The following is an 18,752-nucleotide window of genomic DNA, read 5'->3' on the forward strand; positions in this document are numbered from 1 at the left end:
GGTAGAACTGGGGAACAGAGAAGTGCCCAAAAGGAGGATGGGCATTTCTGGCACCCAGAGAACCACTTTGCCGCCTCCTGTGGTTGGTTGCCTGTGCCTGGGGAATTTGTCTTGGAGAGAAGATAGCATGTAATTGAATTCTTTAGTTAATTGACCTATCCTTGGTTGGTGTGGATTGGCAGGGGGCCCACTCTACCTCAGGCTTCTCCCTTCGCCCCTTTGGCGCAGTGCTAGGAAGGTCTGACAGCTTCCACACCAACCCCCAAAGCTGCCCCAAAGCTGCCCCAAATCTCTGCTATAAAAGGACTCATTTGTGTCATGACAGTGTCGGGTCTCTGATCCAGCATGATCTTGGAGGTGAGTGTCTAAAGGATGGACTGCATAAGCTTCTCCCCCCATCCAGCATCCTTCTGAGAATCCCCCCTGGATAAAAGTTGGGGAATTCTTTCTTCCCACCCATCCATCCCCATTCAGGATTTGGGACCTACATTCCTAAGGTTGAATTTTCCCCCTTTCATGGGGGCCATAATTTGTGTTAGAAACATGAGCCACTCTGGCAGCTTCTTCCAATTCTGCCTTGTTTTCCAGTTTGGCTGTTGCATCTCTGACCCAGGTTTGTGGGGAGAGAAAGAGGGGCGATGGACGCCTGGGGGTGGACAATGCCTGGGTATAAGGTTGCCAGGCCCATGGCTAGGAGAATGTGAATATTAGATGCAGGCAGCAGGGGCTATAAGTGGCCAATGGTGCCTTTTGATTTTTTGTGAACATTTAGGGTGCTTCCAGATCCTAGCACTAGCAATTAAAAGGTATTTATGCAGCAGTTTGTCTTTTCCCCCTTAACGGATTCATTTCTGGTAAGAAAAAAAAAACCAGAAGAAATGGGAGGGTGACAAATTGAGAGACATCCCCTCTAAAATTCCATGGATGAGGCAGGATGATTGCACATCTGGAAGCACACTAAAATCCACATCTGGAAGCACATTATTTTCATGAGGGTTTTCCCCCTTTTTAAAAACTTTCTACCTTAAATAAGAAAGTGTGTATATTAATATGTAGAGTAAGACGGCCATGTAAAAAATCCAGTGCAATTCTATGCATGTCTACTCAGAAGCAAGTCCCATTGCATTCAGTGGTGCTTATTCCCAAGTAAATGGGTATAGGAGGGAACCTGTGGCCATTTAAAACAGGTAAAGATTCAGTTATATAATGCTTTCAATGGTATGAAAACAATTTCTTGGCTCCTTGTGCTAAATATCTGGAGCGTGCCCTTATTTCTCCTATGTAATTCCCCAGTCCAGTAACGGCTTAGAGATGGTGGTGCGGCTGGGTTGCTCGGTATGGAAGAGACCTGGAATATAGCAAATTGGCTGCTGTCATAGGAATACTGGAAATGAGGGAGGGCATCTAATTCAGCCACCAGTTGCCACAGAGAAATAGTTATTAGGGCATATGGGGGTTGAGCGGATTTGCAATAGGTAGTCTAGGCTGGAATAGATTGAAGGGGCAGTGGTGCGTCCAATTAGATAATTTTAGACTCTGGATTGTCTTATGGGGGGTTGCTCTTTAGATGGTGGTATGCATGACTTCATTTACTTCAAAATGCAGGAACCTGGCCCTGCTGTGTTTCCCCCGCGCTCTGGACTTCTGCCCCAAAGTCCTACCAGGGTGGTGCGGCCATCAGACTAGCAATGGTCTGTGTGTTCAGGGCCAGCCCTATCATAAGGCAGAGTGAGGCAGCTGTCTCAGGCGGAAGATGCAGGGAGGGGTGGCAAGTTGTTACAGGACGGAGCTGGAAGTGTCCCATGGGGCCTGTGCTGCACCCCCTAAGCTACCATGTTGCCCTCAGGTGCAGTAGAGGCAGCCAGAGTTGAAGTAAGATTTGACTGCCAGCCTGGTTGGCTTCTGTGCATAGAATATTGGGGGGGGGGCACCTTGTCCGTTGCTTCAGGCAGCATAACGTCTCGCTCCGCCCCTGTGTGTCTTTATTTTCTATTTTTGCACCCTGCGTAGGCTATGGAAGCAAACTGAACAAAAATATTTCGAGGTGGGAGTGGTTTCAGCCCCTAGCTAAGGGGTTTGGCGAAGGAATACATGATAAATGTTGGCTGGGGGACAGGATTGTTCTCAGGGGGAAAGGAAAAAAATGTTTTCGGAAAAAGGGAAAAAAATGGGCCTCAACCATTCTCTATTTTTTATTTAAATGAAAATAACAGTTATCGACACAGCTGTTCAATTTGAAATCAACTTTTAAAGGTTAAGAAATATCATGTTTCTGCTAACGTGATACAATGGGGTGGGTGGGAGAGATTTGAGCAAGAGTGGAAAGAAAAAAACAAAGTGGGCTTGTTTCTATGGGGCTGGGGGGCAGCATTCCCCCTTTGTAAGCATGGCCCTCCTGGATCAGACCAAGAGTTAATCTAGTTGAGTCTCCTGTTCTGAAAAGGAGCCACAAAGCAAGGCATGTGAAGGCCATTGTCCTCCTTTGCCATCTGTTGCTTTAGAGGTAGGGTACCTTTGAATCTGGAAGTTCTATTTAGCTCTTGTGGCTGATTAGCCATTATCAGATCTCATCCTTCTCACCCTTTTTTGAAGCTGTCCACATTAGTAGTTGTGAGTTCCAGAGGCTCATGCTGTCTCCTCTCTGCACCCTCTTGCAGTGAATTATCCCCTGCCGCCTCTGCTGCCGGCCATTTGCCCTCCTGAGCACCATGGCTCCATGCCCGTAGTCTGTTATCCATCCAAGGAATCGATCCTGAGCTTGAGACTGCCTGAACGCAGCGTTGTGATGCGCCGGACCACCGTCTTGGCGCTGTTCTCCGTGGTCCTGGTCTACCTGGTCACGGGCGCCTTTGTCTTCCGCCAGCTGGAGCAGCCCTATGAAATCCGCCAGCAGCTGAAAGTCCGTGCCCACCTGGAGCAGTTCCTAACACTGCACCAGTGTGTACCTATCAAAGAACTGGAAGACCTCATCCAGGTGAGAAAGGGCGGCTGGAGGGAGAAGTGGCAAGCAGGGGGTCCTGGCTGGGTGGATGTAAGACACAGGAAGAGCTGTACTGGGTCAGACCAAAGAAGACCTCTGTAGTCCAGTATTCTGTTCCCACAGTGGACAACCAGATGCCCGCATGGGAAGCTCACGAGCAGGACATGAGTGCAACAGCACCCTTCTGCTCGTGTTCCCCAGCAACTGGTCCTGAAAGACATACTGCCTTTGATACTGGAAAGACATGGGAACAGGCAACAGGGTTGTGGGTTTGGAAGAGCTCAAAGTGGAGAAGGGATGGAGGCAAGCTATGTGAGTACCCTAGATGGACCCATCCCGTGCATTGGGCAATGAAGATTTGTCCCAAGAGGAGGGTATATTGATGGCTCTTTCTCCAAACGTTCAGTTCTGCGTCGACAACTGGGCAGAGAACTTGAGGCCTTGCCTTATCCACTTCCAGAAGTTCATATAATGCCTTAGTGCAGCCTTTGCCAACCCAGTGCCCTCCAGCAGGTTTGGACTACAGCCCCCCATCATCCCCAGCATGCTGGCAGTGATAGGGATTGTGGTTCAGCCCCGCTGGAGGGCACCAGGTTGGGAAAGGCTGCCCTATAGAAACATAGCAGATGTGTGTGTATGTGCATTATTTATATATTGTATGACTTTTTAAAGAAATACATGTCTCCCACTAACATTTCACAGGTGAAAACGAGCATGCTTGTAATACAGCCTTTCCCAACCTGGTGCCCTCCAGATGTTGTGGACTAGAACTGCCTTCATTCCTGACCATTGACCATGCTGCCTGGGGCTAATGGTAGTTGAAGTCCAAAACATCTGGAGACCACCAGGTTGGGAAAGGCTCTTGTAACTTCTTAATTCTCCTTCCTCCCCCAGACCCTTTACCTGGGCTTTGGTCTACTATTACTTGTTGCCAAAGGCTCAACACCATCTTCTGGATGCTGTGTATGTCTGTTCTATAATTGCCAGTCTGCCAGAAATTTAAAAGCCAGAACAGTGCGTTGTCCTTTTGCCAAAGATACATTAGGAAAATGTAATGCTCCAACAGTAGGTTGTTGGAAGTTCAAAACATCAGTTGCGGTGTGTGACATGGCAGGCTTACTCTCAGTGTGTGGCACCTTAGTCCAGCCTTGTAAATAAGCCCCCCTCCCTTTCAACCAAGTTACTAGTCGACGAAAATGTTCACTAGGCTACGGGAGACTGGCAGAGGGGGCACGGAGAGCTGCATTTATATGCTGGCCATGAAAGCGGGGGCTTCTCTCTTCTGGCAGCCTGCTCAGTTTCTACGCTGGCTGCACAGGATGGATGGTGCACTCCATCCCTCCTCCTCCTCTGCCAGCTTGCTTATTTGCCTGCCTGCAATTCCTGGTTACCTATGGCAACCAGGTGGGTACTTTAATAACAACAACAACAACAACAACAACAACTATTATTATTATTATTATTATTATTATTATTATTATTATTCTTGTTTACATTTCTATACCGCCCCACAGCCAAGGCTCTCTGGGCGGTTTACAAAGATATTAAACATTAAACGTTAAATTACAGTAAAAAACATTAAAATACAGTGTAAAAGTTTTAAAACCATTTACATAAAGTACACAAACAAACAGTATACAGGAAGACAAATATATCTAAAGATGACATTGAACAATCAGCTATAACCATAAGACTACTGTAATGCGCTCTACGTGGGGTTACCCTTGAAGACGGTTCGGAAACTGCAGCTGGTACAGAACGCGGCGGCTCGCCTGATTAAAGGCAGCCGCCGGCGAGATCACATCACTCCAGTGCTGAAGGAGTTGCACTGGTTACCAGTTGTTTTCCGGGCCAAATTCAAGGTGTTGGTTTTGACCTTTAAAACCCTATATGGTTCCGGCCCAGCCTATCTTAAGGAGCGCCTCCAGCAACACCAGACAGGCCGCTTAACAAGATCAGCCTCGGATGGCCTTCTCTCTGTCCCATCAGCCAGGACAGCTAGACTGGTGGGGATGAGGGAGAGGGCCTTCTCTGTGGTGGCCCCCACTCTGTGGAACTCCCTCCCTAGGGAACTCCATCATGCCCCCTCTTTAATGAGCTTCCGTCGTGCATTAAAAACGTGGTTGTTCAGGCAGGCATTTGGGGTGGGTTAGGGTATTTTTTTTAAAAAAAAATTATGGTAAAATTGTATTGTTTTAAATTGTTTATGGTGGGTTGTACATCGCCCAGAGTGGCTGGGTGACCAGTCAGATGGGCGATTAATAAATTTAATAAATAAATAAAATAAATAAGACAAATCCTGGGCTGATGAAAAACTCATCATGTGCTGCCAAATGCCTGAGAAAAGAGGGAGGTCTTAACCTGACACCAGAAAGATAACAATGTTGGTGCCAGGCAGGCTTCACAAGACCACCTTCCTATTCATGTGCGTATTTTGACATGCATCGGAGGTGTGATGCATCTTCCCTTGCTACCATCTCCCTGAGATGTTACTGCTAGAGAAGGGAAGAGGTAACAAAAGTCAAGAAACTTCATGTTCTCTACAACGTCGTTGTTGTTTATTGTTAACGTCACAATATCTCACCTTTCCTTCAAGGAGCTCAAGGCAGCATACGTGGCTTCCCCGCCCTTATTTTATCTTCACAACAACCCTGTGAGGTAGGTTAGGCTGAGAAAGAGTGACTGGCCGAAGTCGGTGTTTCATGGCCGAGATGCGTTTGGAAGCTGAGTATCCCCCATCCTTTTCTGACTCTCTAACCCAGTCATCCCTCAAGCTGGTGCCCTGCAGATGTTTTGGACTACAACTCCCATCACCCCGACCACTGGCCATGCTTGCTGAGGCTGATAGGAGCTGCAGTCCAAAACATCTGCAAGCCATCAGCATGGGGGACCATTACTCTAACCACTACCACACTGGTTCCCATGTTGTATCTGCAGTGACTCACCAGACAGAGCAACAATACACAAAGCCCTGGGTTCCAAGTTCTAGAGGGTGAGAGACGGTAACAGTGGGAAAGCACCTGCTTTGCATGGCCCAAATTCCCAAGTTCAATCCCCACCATCTCCAGTTAAAAACTCCCAGGATTCTTGACCATTGGCCATGCTGGCTGAGGCTGATGGGAGTTGAAGCCCACCAGGTTGGGGAAAGCTGCTATAGACAATATTGGGCTGCATAGACCAATAGCCTGACCTGGTGTAAGTCAGTTGCCTAACTCCCACATAAAAAACAGGTGAACATCAGGACAAATAGGGACTGCAATTCACCAAACAGAGGGACCAGAGACAAGGAACTGCGTCTTTGCCACTTGGGGTATGGAAAGGCACTGGAACAGGCAAGGGAATTGGGGTCTCTTTATATTTGGGGTGCTGGGCAAGTCCTCCATGATTTGGGCTTTAATGCTTCTCCTTGCACTTCCTCCTAGCAAGTAAGCGAGGCTATGGGAGCCGGCGTGGACCCCGTCATCAACAACACGACCACTAACGGCTCACACTGGGATATGGGCAGTGCATTTTTCTTCGCGGGCACTGTGATCACCACCATCGGTATCCCAGGGCTGATTTGGGAATTCTGGGCAGTGGGTGGGAAGGCAGAGGCTGTTGGGGCAGGAAGGGGCAGTGTTATTGTCTGCTTTCTGTCCCCATAAAAATCACACGAAGCCGGGCATAAGTGCAAGACCACGTGATGGAGATCCAACCTGGGGTTAGGGAAAGGAGCTAAGAGGCCTTGTCTGTTTTGCTAGAGCAGGGGTGGGGGACCTCTTTCAGCCCGCGGGCCACATTCCAATTTGGAGAAGCAATCTGGGGCTGCATTCCAGTTGTGGGCATGGCCAAAGGTGAAAGAGGTGGGGCCAAAATACCAGCTCTTACTTCAGTAAGCCTTAGGAGAGGCATTTCAGCCTTTTAGAATGCGGGGCAGGGGAACTGCACAAAAGCCCGGAAGCCACCAAATGATCAGTGGTCAGGGAAAGGGGGCGGGGCTAGGGGAAGGGGGCATGGCCATCTGGGGAACCTTGGAGGGCCGCATTTGGCCCCCACACTTGAAGTTCCCCACGCCTGTGCGAGAGGCTGCAAGATTGGGAAGCATGGCTGTTCCAGGGGCCCCTGCAAAGTTGGAGGAAAACAGAGCAAGCAAAGGCACTGTGTGTGTGTGTGTGTGTGTGTGTGTGTGTGTTGTATGTGTGCGCGCGCACTGAAAAGATCAGGGAAAAAAGCTGGGTTCTTTTTAGTCTCCATTTGCAAAGTTTTGTTTGAGCCAGGCCTCACGCCTGGTACACAAACTGAGTAATAATCCAGAATCAAGGGCTTCTCAGGATGCGAAGGACGCATCTCCCCTTGCCCTGCAACACATTAAGAACATAAGAGGAGCTCCACTGGATAAGACCAGCGTTCATCTTGGTCCAGCGTTCTGGTTTCCAACAATGGCCAATGAGAAGCCTGCTTGCAGGGCACAAAGGCAGTAGCTCTCTCTCATTATTGCTTCCCAGTAGCTGGTAATCAGAGGTAGACAGCCCCTGAACATGCAGGTTCTGTTCAGCTGTCATGGCTGATAACCCTCAATAGACCACCTCCTCCATTAATTTGTCGAAGCCCCTTTTAAATCCACTTAGGCTTGTGAATTCCATAAGCTAATTGTGGATTCCATAAGCTAATTGTACATTGTGTGAAGGAGGATTACTTTCTTTTGTTGACCCCAAATCTCTTCCCAGCTGGTTTTGTCAGGCGAACCTGAGTTCTAGAGTTGGATGAGAGTGGTAGGAAAAAGAGATTCCATATAAGAAGATATGAAGTCGTGGCAGACCATAGTGCACGTGCGGGACATATGTTTCCTTTGCTGCTGAGTAAGATTCAGCCAAGATTCCCTCTAGGCATGTGCAGGGTATATAAAGCCATAAGAAGAGCCATGCTGAATCAGACCAAAGGCCTATCTAGTTCAGCATTCTGTTCGCACAGTGGCCAACCAGCTGCCTATGGGAAGCTCACAAGTAGGACGAGTGCAATAGTGTCACCTCACTCATGTTCCCCAGCATACTGTCTCTGATAGTGGAGGTAATATATAGCCATCATGACTAGTAGCTATTGATAGTCTTACTCTCCATGAATCTGCCCAACCCCTTGTAAAGCCATTCAAAGTGGTGGCCATCACTACATCTTGCTGTAACAAATTCCATCGTTTAGTGATGCACTTTGTGAAGAAGTCTTTCCTTTTATCTGTCTTGAGTCTCCCACCATTCAGCTTCACAGGATGACCCTGCGTTCTAGTATTACGGGAGAGGGAGAATTTTTTTCTCTGTCCATTTTCTCCACACCACACATAAGTTTATACACTTCTGTCATGTCTCTCAGCATGGCTAGGGGTGATGGGAGAGGTAGTCCAACACAGCTGGAAGGCCCCAGAGCAGAGAAAGCTATTCTAATGCTTCGCAAGGCAACTCCGTAGAGGAGCATCTCACTTCCAAGCCATAAACGTAAATAACAGAAACCTAGAGCACTGGAATAGAGAATGAACCAATCTTGAGGAGCGCTTTTGCGTTTGCTGAGTCGGTGTCTCCTCCCCGTTCTTGTTCAACAGGGTTTGGGAATATCTCCCCCAAGACCGATGCTGGGCGGCTTTTCTGCATCTTCTATGCACTGGTGGGAATTCCTCTCTTTGGAATGCTGCTTGCAGGAGTTGGGGACCATTTGGGATCGTCTCTCCGGAAAGCCATCGGCAAAGTGGAGGATATTTTCTTGGTGAGCGAAAAAGCACCCCTTTCCACCTTTCTCCCTTGTGTGGAAACTCCACTCCTGCACTTTTAATATGATTCTGTAAGCAACAGCTAGATGGTTTTGTTCCTGGTGCAAGCTGTGGTGTTTGTTTGTTCGCCAGCATAGTATAGATTCTATACTATAAAGGCATCTCTTCCTCCATTAATTGACAGCCCTAGCTTGGGACTTGAATCATTCTTATATGGGACACGCTGCCACGAGATATGGGTAATGGCTTTTAAAAGGAGATTAGAGGTGGCTGATGTACTTATCTGTTTATTGTTTGTTTATTATAAAATTACCTGCAAGAGCACCTTCTCCCTTATCAACCTGCCCAGTCACTGAGGTCCTCAGAGGGCATGCTCCTGGTAGTTCCAAGCGGACCTATGGCCCAAATGGCTCCCACTCAGAGAAGAGCCTTCAGTGTGGTGGCCCCCTCTGTATGGAACTCCCTGCCTCTGGAGGTCAAGCAGACACCAGCACTGTGTTGTTTTCAGTGCCTCCTGAAAACATCTTTATTTCAGGAAGCCTTCCTTGACTGACCATCCACAGTTTCTATCATAATTCTGTTTGTTTGTTTTTTAAATAATTGTTAACATGCAGCTTTATTCTTTTATCCTACCTTTGTATCTTTTATTGTTCACTGCTCCAGTATATACTACTAGATGTGGAGTAGTATATAAATGTTGTAAATAATTTTTTTTTAAGGGGAATTAGATAGATCAGGGGTGCGGAACCTTGGGTCTGTGAACCAACAATGCAGACCACCTGGGGTCCCAAACCAGTCCTCTGGTGTTCCCCAAATAACCACTTTCCCTTCCCTTGGCTCCAACCCCTCCCTCCTGACCACTTACAATTTGGTGGTTTCCTGGCTTTTGTGCAGTTTCCCCCCCCCCCCATTCTAAAAGGTTGAAATGCCTCTCCAGTTACTGGCATTTAACTTTAAGCTACAAGGTGCTGGTAATTTTGGCCGTACCCCTTTTGCCTTTGGCCCTGCCGACCACTGGAATGCGGCCCCTGAGAGCTTTTACAAAATGAAATTCGGCCCTCGGGTTGAAAGAGTTTCAACAACCCTGAGATAGGTTCATGGAAGAGGAGGAGAGGTCTATCGACTTGTTAGCCATGGTATCTAAACAGAGTTTCCATGTCCAGAGGCAATCTATCACACAGTACCAGAGGCTGGGGACCTAGGAAGTTGCCTTTATCCTGAGCCAGACTGTGGCTTCATCAAGCTTGGTATTATCTGCACTGCCTGACAGTAGCTCTCCAGGGTTTCAGACAGGGCTTTTCCAAGAAGCCAGGATTGGACCTCGGTCCGTATGCATGCAAAGTTGGTGCTCATCCTCTGAGCTGTGATCCTTTCCTAACAACAGGGGGGCTGTTGCTTTTATGCCCTTCCTATGAACTTCCCTGAGGAATCTGGCTATCCACCCTTGGAAGCAGGAACCTGGTCTAAATCAGGGGTGGGGAACCTTTTTCAGCCTGAGAGCCAAATTCCATTTTGGAGAAGCGTTTGGGGGCTGCGTGCCAGTGGCAGGCAGGGCTAAAGGCAAAAAGGGCAGAGCAAAAGTGCAAAAAATACAAGCATGTTTTAGTTTGAAGCTCATACTGCTGGTAACTAAGCCTTAGGAGAAGCATTTCAACCTTTTAGCATGGGGGGAAAATGTGCAACAGTTGGAAACTCACCGAATGATTGATGGTCAGAGGAAAGGGGAGGGTGCCCAGGAAAAGGGGCATGGCCATTTGGGAAACCCAGGAGGGCCGTACTTGGCCTGCAGTTCTGAGGCTCTCTCCTGCCCCCCATCTAGGGTCTAGATGGACTGTTTGGCCAAAATGTACCGATACGGGTGAACCGCCATTTGGAGAGGCTGGGAGTTTCTTTGAACAATGGGCCTTCATTCCATTCTCTTCCCTCCTTGCCCCTAGAAGTGGCAGGTGAGTGCCACCATCGTGAGGGTCCTCTCAGCCTTGCTTTTCATCCTGATTGGCTGTCTCCTCTTCGTCTCCTTGCCAACCATCATCTTCCAGCGGGTAGAAGGCTGGACCCTTCTGGAGAGCGTCTACTTCGTGGTCATCACATTGACCACCATTGGATTCGGTGACTATGTGGCAGGTGGGTGCCATGGGATGAAATGTAGAGGACAAACCGTGTGGAGGCAGGGGTGGACTGAGCTGAGATTCTCTTTTCCTCCCTCCTGTGAGACAGGGTGTAGTTGCAGCTTGTTGGAGCAGGATCGCTACATGCCTTTGCTTTAGGTGGTTTAAATCTGACGTTCTAACCCATCCTTCCCCAACCTGGGGCCTGCCAGAAGTTTGGGATTACAGCTCCCGGGATTACGGCTCCCGGCATTGGCCATGCTAGCTGGGGCTGATGAAAGTTTGTTTGGATGTTTGTTTCTTTATGTATGTATTTATTTTGTTACATTTATATCCTGCCTTTCCTCCAAGAAACCCAAGGTGGTTACATGATCCTCCTCTTCTCCGTTTTATCCTTACAACAACCCTGTGAGGTAGGTTAGTCAGAGAGCCAGTGACTGGCCCAAAGTCACCCAGTGAGCTTCATGGGTGTGGAACTCCCACTCAAGGGAGGCTAGGTTTGGTCCCGCTGTGCTGTCCTTCCAGTGGCAGGCACAGGCCACTGTATTCAAGAAGGCCATTGGCCTGTAAGTGGGTCTGTGGGCTGGGTGCTGTTTTTATTCCGTAATTGTTAAGCTTTTATTGTATTTTAATGCATTTTTTTCTTTTAATCTATTTTAAATTGATTTGTAAGCTGCCTTGAGTGCCATTTTTTGGTAGAAACGTGGGGTATAAATCAAATAAATACATAAAATGGCTGAGTGAGGATTAGAACCCAGGTTTCCCCAATCCCAGTCCAGTACTCTGCCACACTGGCTCTCTTTGAAGTTGAAGTTCAAAACATCTGGAGGGCACCAGGTTGGGAAAGGTTGCTCTAACCACTCAGTTTCAATGTATGTCACATCCTTCTTCCGTGACGGAACCCAGGGTGATGTACGTGGGATTCTGGGAGGGTCACTGGTTGCTTCATCACATCTCTTGAGATTATCCCCCACCTCCACCCACCCACCCCCAATTAAGATGGAGAGTTATTGGTTTGGGAGGTTTGGGAGACTGGGAAGGTTTAAATGTGTCCACTTCTCAAGCTTTGGTTCCTCCTAGGTGATGCGAAAAGTGACGAGCGCTTGTGGTATCAACCGCTGGTGGTGGTCTGGATTCTGCTGGGCTTGGCTTACTTCGCCTCGATACTTACAATGATTGGCAACTGGTTGCGGGTGTTGTCCCGTCGCACGAGGGCTGAGGTGAGGCTACCCCGTGGCAACCATGCATGTAGCCAACCACCTTGAAGCTTCTGCACTGCAGAACAGCCTTCCCCAACCTGGCATCTTCCAGATGTGTTGGACTGCAACTCCCATCACTCCCAGCCAGCATGGCCAATGCCTGGGATGATGGGAGTTGTAGGCTGACACATCTGGAAGGCACCAGGTTGGTCTGAACTATTATTCCTCCCTCCCCTGTATTTCTCTATATCAGGGGTCCCCACATTTTTTGAGTTGGTGGGCATGTTTGGATGAGTGTCATGGGCAGTCTCACAAAATGGCTGCCTTTGGGGCAGTTTGCCCAGTCATAAAATGGCTGCCATGGTGGTCATGGCCGGTCACAAAGCACTCACTTCCTAGAAGACAAACTGGTAAGACTAAAAGAAAAGTCACTTGCCCAAGAAACTAAGGACAAGACAGAGGCAGCATCTGAGCTCCAAAGCACAAAAGTACTTTTAAAAACCCAAATAAAGATGGTGCTGGAGGGCAGCACTTCCCTTTGCAGCATGCCAGCCTCCCAGTTAAAACAGGAAAAAAGTGTAATTTTAAAAAATCTTAAGAAATAAAGTGAAAATCAGGGGGCGCAGGGAGCCTGGCAGGTGGCAAAAGAGGTGTCTGTGGGCCATGTTATAGTGATATAATGGAACTACATTTCCCACAAGCCAACAGTGCGATTCAGACACAGGAAGCTGCTTTACACCAGTTCAGAGTCTTTGTCCATGTAGTCTATTATAGTCTGCTACTGTGACTGACAGCAGTCTCCAGGGTCTCAGGCTGGGAAGGGTCTTTTTATTTTATTTTATTTTTGTATTTATTTATTTATTACATTTCTATATCGCCCAACAGCCAAAGCCCTCTGGCGGTTCACAAAAATTAAAACCACAAGTACAGCATACAACAATATAAAATGTAAAAGCTTAGAACTATTTATTTCATTTCTATACCACCCAATAGCTGAAGCTGAAACTACAGTAGCTTGAAATAGCTGAATAGCTGAAATCTAGCAGCAATGCAGAGATTTAAAATACAGTTTTAAAATAGCAGAACGAAAAGACTAGAATGCTAAAATGCCTGGGAAAATAAAAAGGTCTCCACCTGGTGCTGAAAGGAGTACAACATAGGTGCTAGGCAAACCTCTCTAAGGTCCCTCTCTAGGGTGCTCATTCTACAACCGGGGTGCCACAGCAGAAAGGGCCCTATTCCTGGTATCCATCTGCCTCACTTTCTTTGGCAGTGGCTCCTGGAGAGGAACCCTGAAGAGAGCCAGCATGGTGTAGTGGCTAGAGTGCTGGACTGGGAGTCGGGAGATCCGGGTTCTAGTCCCCACTCGGCCATGGAAGCTCACTGGGTGACTTTGGGCCAGTCACATACTCTCAGCTCAACCTACCTCACAGGGTTGCTGTTGTGAAGATAAAATGGAGAGGAGGAGGATTATGTACGCCACCTTGAGTTCCTTGGAGGAAAAAAGGTGGGATATAAATGTAATAAATAAATAAATAAATAAAATGATACATATGGGAGGAGACGATCATTTCCATCACCAACTACACAGTTCTTTTATTAACTGGAGTTGCCAGAGATTGACACCAGTAAACTGGTTCTATTGTTAACCACTTACAAATAGGAATGTTGGAGGAATCCGTCCAGGGGATGAGGCTTGCCAAGCTTTCATCAGCTTGGCCCCCAAGACTTCAGCTCACTTCCCCACGAGTTGGTCCAACTTGATCTACATCGCATTGGGCCAGCTCGTGGATTTTCTGTTTGTTTTTTTCCCCATATATAGAAAGTGGAGCAAATTACAGCCAGAATTTGCACAAATTGCAGCTGCAGTTTGCACAACTTTCTATTTCAGTTGCGGGCGGGGGGACACATCCGAAAACAGTTCCCGACAGACATCCCTGCTTACAACCACAAAAACAGAATAGGTTAAAGGAAAATAATCTATATCCAAAAATATAAGAAAATGTTAATATAAATGCTCATATCTCACTCAGAATTAAACCAGTTGACTAGCAGTCAAAGATGCCCATCAATCCATCACATACATAGCCTGTACATAGTCATAATATTAATTTCCAAATCCAAGGCTGTACAAATACACAAAAGCATTGTCCCAAACATGTTTCCACCAATCTGGTGGTCTTCAGTGGGAGAAAATATAAAGATAAACAATCATGACAGCCCAAAATTAACATGATGTTTGAATTCCTGAAAAGCAAAATACACACACTTAGAGATACTGGAGATAATAAGCCACACCCAAATAATCACATAAATACAGGCTAATTAAAAATAAATTTGCCAGTAGTTGTTAAATATATAAAAACTGAGATCCACACCATGCAACTGGTAACTGCATGAAAGAAAAGGGGGATGGGTTGATGTCAGGGATTGAACTGGGAACTGAACTTGCATGCAAAACAGCTGCTCTACCACTGAGCTACTGTTCCTCCCCTGCTCTCCCTGAGGTGCTATAAATCTAAAAATAATCTCATGCAAGAACTCTTGTGGGCCCCCATCCACACCCATTGAGGGCTGCCCTTCCTCCTATCTTTTGCTCACGGCCCATCTTAAAGAAACAGTTAAGTTCCTATCTAATTAAATATTCTTATGAGTCACCACAGAGAGAGAGTTTGTTCCAGGTTTTTATCCACATTGCAGAGAAAAGGTTGTGGCAATGCTTCCTGCACCAAATGTACATTGATACCTCTGCAGCTGACTGTGCGCCTCGCTTCCTTTCACCACTGCCCAAATTTGTTCAAAAGTGCGTTTAACTCCCATCATCCCCAGCCAGGCTGGTTGGGGATCAGGGTGTTCATAGTCCAGCAAATCTGGAGGGCACTGTTCTCCAATAAGGCAGACGGAACAAGAGAATCTGCAGCCGCCCAAGATTTGGAGCATCTCCCATTTTGCCAATTAAAAAACCAGATGGCATCAATTTTGCACACAAGCTCATTAAGTGGCTCGCCTAATTGAAAGCCATTTCTTTCTCTCTGACCCTGGCATTCAGATAAAAGGTGATTAAAAAAAACACGGCTGCAAATGGTAGCCTGCAGGGGCAAGGGACTTGGAAATGAGACCAGCACACAGAGTTTGAGGGGGGCGGGGCGGGGCGGGGCGGGGGGGCGTGAGGGAGAACAGGTACATTTTTGTAGCAGGTCTTGATTATTTGGCAGTGGAGGAGGAGCTGCTTGTTTTGCAGGGAAAGCAGCACTCCCGGGTGGCTATGCTTGTGCAATGGCCTACAAGACTCAAGTTTATGGCAGAAGTCTGCAGGATGGGGAAAGGACGTTACCACACAGGTGCGACCAGCACATCCTAGAGATGTGAAGGCTCGGAAAACCCCTGAAACAAATTGGGGGGGGAATTTCCCCCCAATTTTCCAAAAATCCCTGGAGAACAACAGGGAAAATACTCTTTCCCTGTATTTTTCCACTTCCCCCTCCCCATTTCGTTTCAGGCCTTCACATTTATTTTTATTTATTTCATTTATATCTCACCCTTTTTCCTCCTCAAAGGACCCAAGGCAGCATATATTATCCTCCTCCTCTCCATTTTGTCCTCACAGCAACAACCCCATGAGGTAGGCTGGGCTGAGAGTCTGTGACTGGCCCAAAGTCACCCAGTGAGCTTCCATGGCCGAGTGGGGACTAGAACCCAGATCTCCTGGCTCCCAGTCCAACACTCTCGCCACCACACCACACTGGCTCTAGTGCAGCCTAAGACATGACAGCAGCAGGTTCAGGGCAAACTAAAGGAGATAATTCTGAATGCAGCACCAGAGGGGGCAACTCTTTGTGGGTTTTTGTTTTGCTGCAACAGACCTAAGAGCCTTGTAGCACCTGAAAGGCTAACACATTTATTGCGGCTCAGTAGCTCTTACCAGTTAAAGCAGACAGTACTGGGGTAGATGCACCAATGGGCTGTCTCAGCCGGCATAAAACCGCTTCAATTCTAGCTCACGAAGGCTAATGCCACAATGACGTGGATATATGTTAATGGTGCTGCAAGACTCTTACGTTGTTCCTGATGGAATGTGTCATTATGGAGCCTGCTGCCACAAGATATGGTGATATGGCCACTAATTAAGATGGCTTTTATGTTATTTATTTACTGTCCTTTTAAATCACCTAATAACTCTGGGTGGTATAAAATACATTAAAAACATAAAATCCAAACATTGAAACAAAAAGTAAAAACAGTGCAGAATAAAGCCGAGATAAAACCAGCAGCAAAGAATAAAACCACTTCAGCACACGAAACCAAATTAAGACCAGCAGCAGGCTAAAAGCACTCCAAAGAGTTCTTAAAATGCCTGGGAGAATACAAAAACGTCTGCACCTGGGGCTCCGGAAAGACCACAACCAGGTGAGCCTCTCTGGGGAGAGCATTCCTCAAACAAGGAACCACCACTGAAAAGGCCCTCTCCTGCCTTGGCTCATTTGGTGGGGGCATCTGGAGGAGGGCCTCAGGTAATGATCTTAATGAACAGGTAGGTAAATATGGGAGGAGGTGATACCTTCAGGTAACCTGGCCCTTTAAAAATAGCGATTGGACAAATCCATGGAGTGTGAGTGTGTCCGAGCAGGAAGAAGCTGTCGCATGTGTATACTACTTGAGGGTTTCCCACAGGCAGCTATTTGGACACTGTGGGAACAGATTGCTGGATTAGATGGACCATTTGTCTGATCCAGCATGGTTCTTCTTATGTTCATGCTCTTCCCCCCCTCTCCTACAGATGGGAGATTTGACGGCGCATGCTGCCTCATGGACGGGCAACGTGGCATCCCAGCTGCGCGTCCCCAACATGGCATTTCCAGAGAAGCTGCACAGAATGGGCACTTTAAAAGGGAAACCGCTGTCGCCTTCGGCCATCTTGCAGCAGGGGGAAAACCGGGATCCGCCACAGCAGTTTCTGTCACAACCACCAGCTTTGCCACCACCACTGTGCCCGAGTTCATCCCCAGGTACCACACAGCGTGTGGCCCAGCTGAACGCTCTCAACGCTGTCCCAGTGCGGCCTATAGATTATGCAGGTGAAAACCTGGCCTTCATTGACGAGAGCTCAGATGCCCTGAGCGACGGGGGGCCGCCTTCTGCCAGGCCCCCGCGCCGCATGCGTCCTCGGGCCCGGCACCGCACCAACACCGGCGAGTCACCTGGATTGCCCATGATTCTGCTGAGCCGGACCCGGGACAAAGGCGAATCGGTTTAAGGGCGTGACCAGGCCAAAACCTGGCTTGGAGCAATTTCCTACATGTGGTGCAGTTCTATTCGTTCCTCTTTCCTGTGCCCAGCAGAGTGCAACCCAAAGCATCTTGGCTCTTTTCCTCGAGGTGCTAACTGAATGCCCACCGTTGTGCCCCGGCACGAACCCTCTGCACTGCAGTAGCCCGCTCTTATGCTGCCAAATGGGCAACCTCCTTTCCATCCACACCAAGATTCACACCCTCTTTGTAGTGCCAGCACAGCTTCTTCCTTGCTTCAGGGCAGCGGTGTAGTAGTGGCCCAGGGCTCACAGGGATGTAGTGCTGGCACTTCTAGGCTAGCTGGGATGCTGACGTCACCTCCCCCCCACCCCCCACACGTGAATTCCCTGCTCCCACTGACCTTGGCCGCAGTCTTCACAGCAGCTGGTGGAAGTGGGTTATCCAGCCACAATATATTGTTGTGAGCTATCCCGGTTGTAACGCAAAATATTTTGGGGTGGCTTGGTCTTGGATGGGCAGTTGAGACCCATTAGCTTTACAAAAGTCCTGTTCCTGGTGGAAATTAAAACTGCTAGAACTGGTTTATTGATATGGATCAACACAGCTGCCTGCATTTTTGGACTGTCCTTGGGGGACGTCAGGTATGGGGACTGCCATGATGAATGCCTGCACTTCACAACTGATCACTACACCACTGCTTTAGGGTGGGGCAAACACTGGCATCGTAGCTCTCCTCTCCGCACAATGCTCCCAACCCCGTCTTCCCCCAGCACTAGGATTACCCTTCTGAACCCTGAGCTTCAGTAGGGGAGCCTCATCTGAACTTGTGTGCCTGTTACGGTTGTCCTGCTCTCCTCAAAGCTTTCTAGAACTGCACCGCCCTGGAGGGCCACATCACCATTCCCATCCACCCCAGGTCTGAGCTCCAGGCCTGCTTCCTGTTGCATGCCGGCTCAACCACCACCCTCAAGCGCACACGCACAAAACCTCTCCTCCTTCGTGGGTCAGATTACAAGCATTACTTACAAAACAGGCTTCAGCGGGTTGTAATTGTTGTTCCCATTCCCTGGGGGATCCTGGGAACAGAAGTGTTTTTCATGTTCACCTGGGACCGCCTTCCCCAACCTGGTGCCCTCCAGATGTGTTGGACTACAACTCCCAGCATCCCCCGGCCAGCCATGCGTACCACTGGGTGACTTTGGGCCAATCACTGACTCTCAGCCTAACCTACCTCACAGGGTTGTTGTGAGGATAAAATTGAGAGGAAATCATGTACGCCGCCTTGGACTCCCATCAGTCCCAGCCAGCGTGGCCAATAGTGAAGAATGCTGGGAGTTGTGGTCCAACACATCTGGAATGCTGAACTAGGGATATCTCACAGAGACATTTCAGCACCTTCACCAAGCTACAATTCCTAGGATTCTTTGGGGGAAGCCATGGCAGTTCTGCACCCATGAACCCAGCACAAGTTTGTAGTGTACA

The 18,752-nt window shown here is 48.1% G+C and overlaps 1 protein-coding gene across 5 annotated transcripts in view; it reads left to right on the top strand.

Annotated features, from left to right (window-relative positions):
* The window catches only part of KCNK4 (potassium two pore domain channel subfamily K member 4), a 28,849-nt gene extending 10,201 nt beyond the window's left edge, over positions 1-18,648 (top strand). For all 5 annotated transcript variants that reach the window (XM_084823489.1, XM_084823488.1, XM_084823491.1 and 2 more), the window contains 6 exons: positions 2,658-2,974; positions 6,403-6,523; positions 8,550-8,710; positions 10,652-10,838; positions 11,903-12,042; positions 16,799-18,648. In XM_084823489.1, the coding sequence (XP_084679615.1) occupies positions 2,717-2,974; positions 6,403-6,523; positions 8,550-8,710; positions 10,652-10,838; positions 11,903-12,042; positions 16,799-17,275 (1,344 nt within the window). In that variant the 5' untranslated portion in view covers positions 2,658-2,716 and the 3' untranslated portion in view covers positions 17,276-18,648. The remainder of the gene's footprint in view (positions 1-2,657; positions 2,975-6,402; positions 6,524-8,549; positions 8,711-10,651; positions 10,839-11,902; positions 12,043-16,798) is intronic.
* Positions 18,649-18,752: the final 104 nt, after the last annotated feature.

Source organism: Heloderma suspectum, chromosome 17 (genome assembly GCF_057233095.1).
Source record: "Heloderma suspectum isolate Gila_16-S chromosome 17, 16-S_ref, whole genome shotgun sequence".
NCBI lineage: Eukaryota > Metazoa > Chordata > Lepidosauria > Squamata > Helodermatidae > Heloderma > Heloderma suspectum.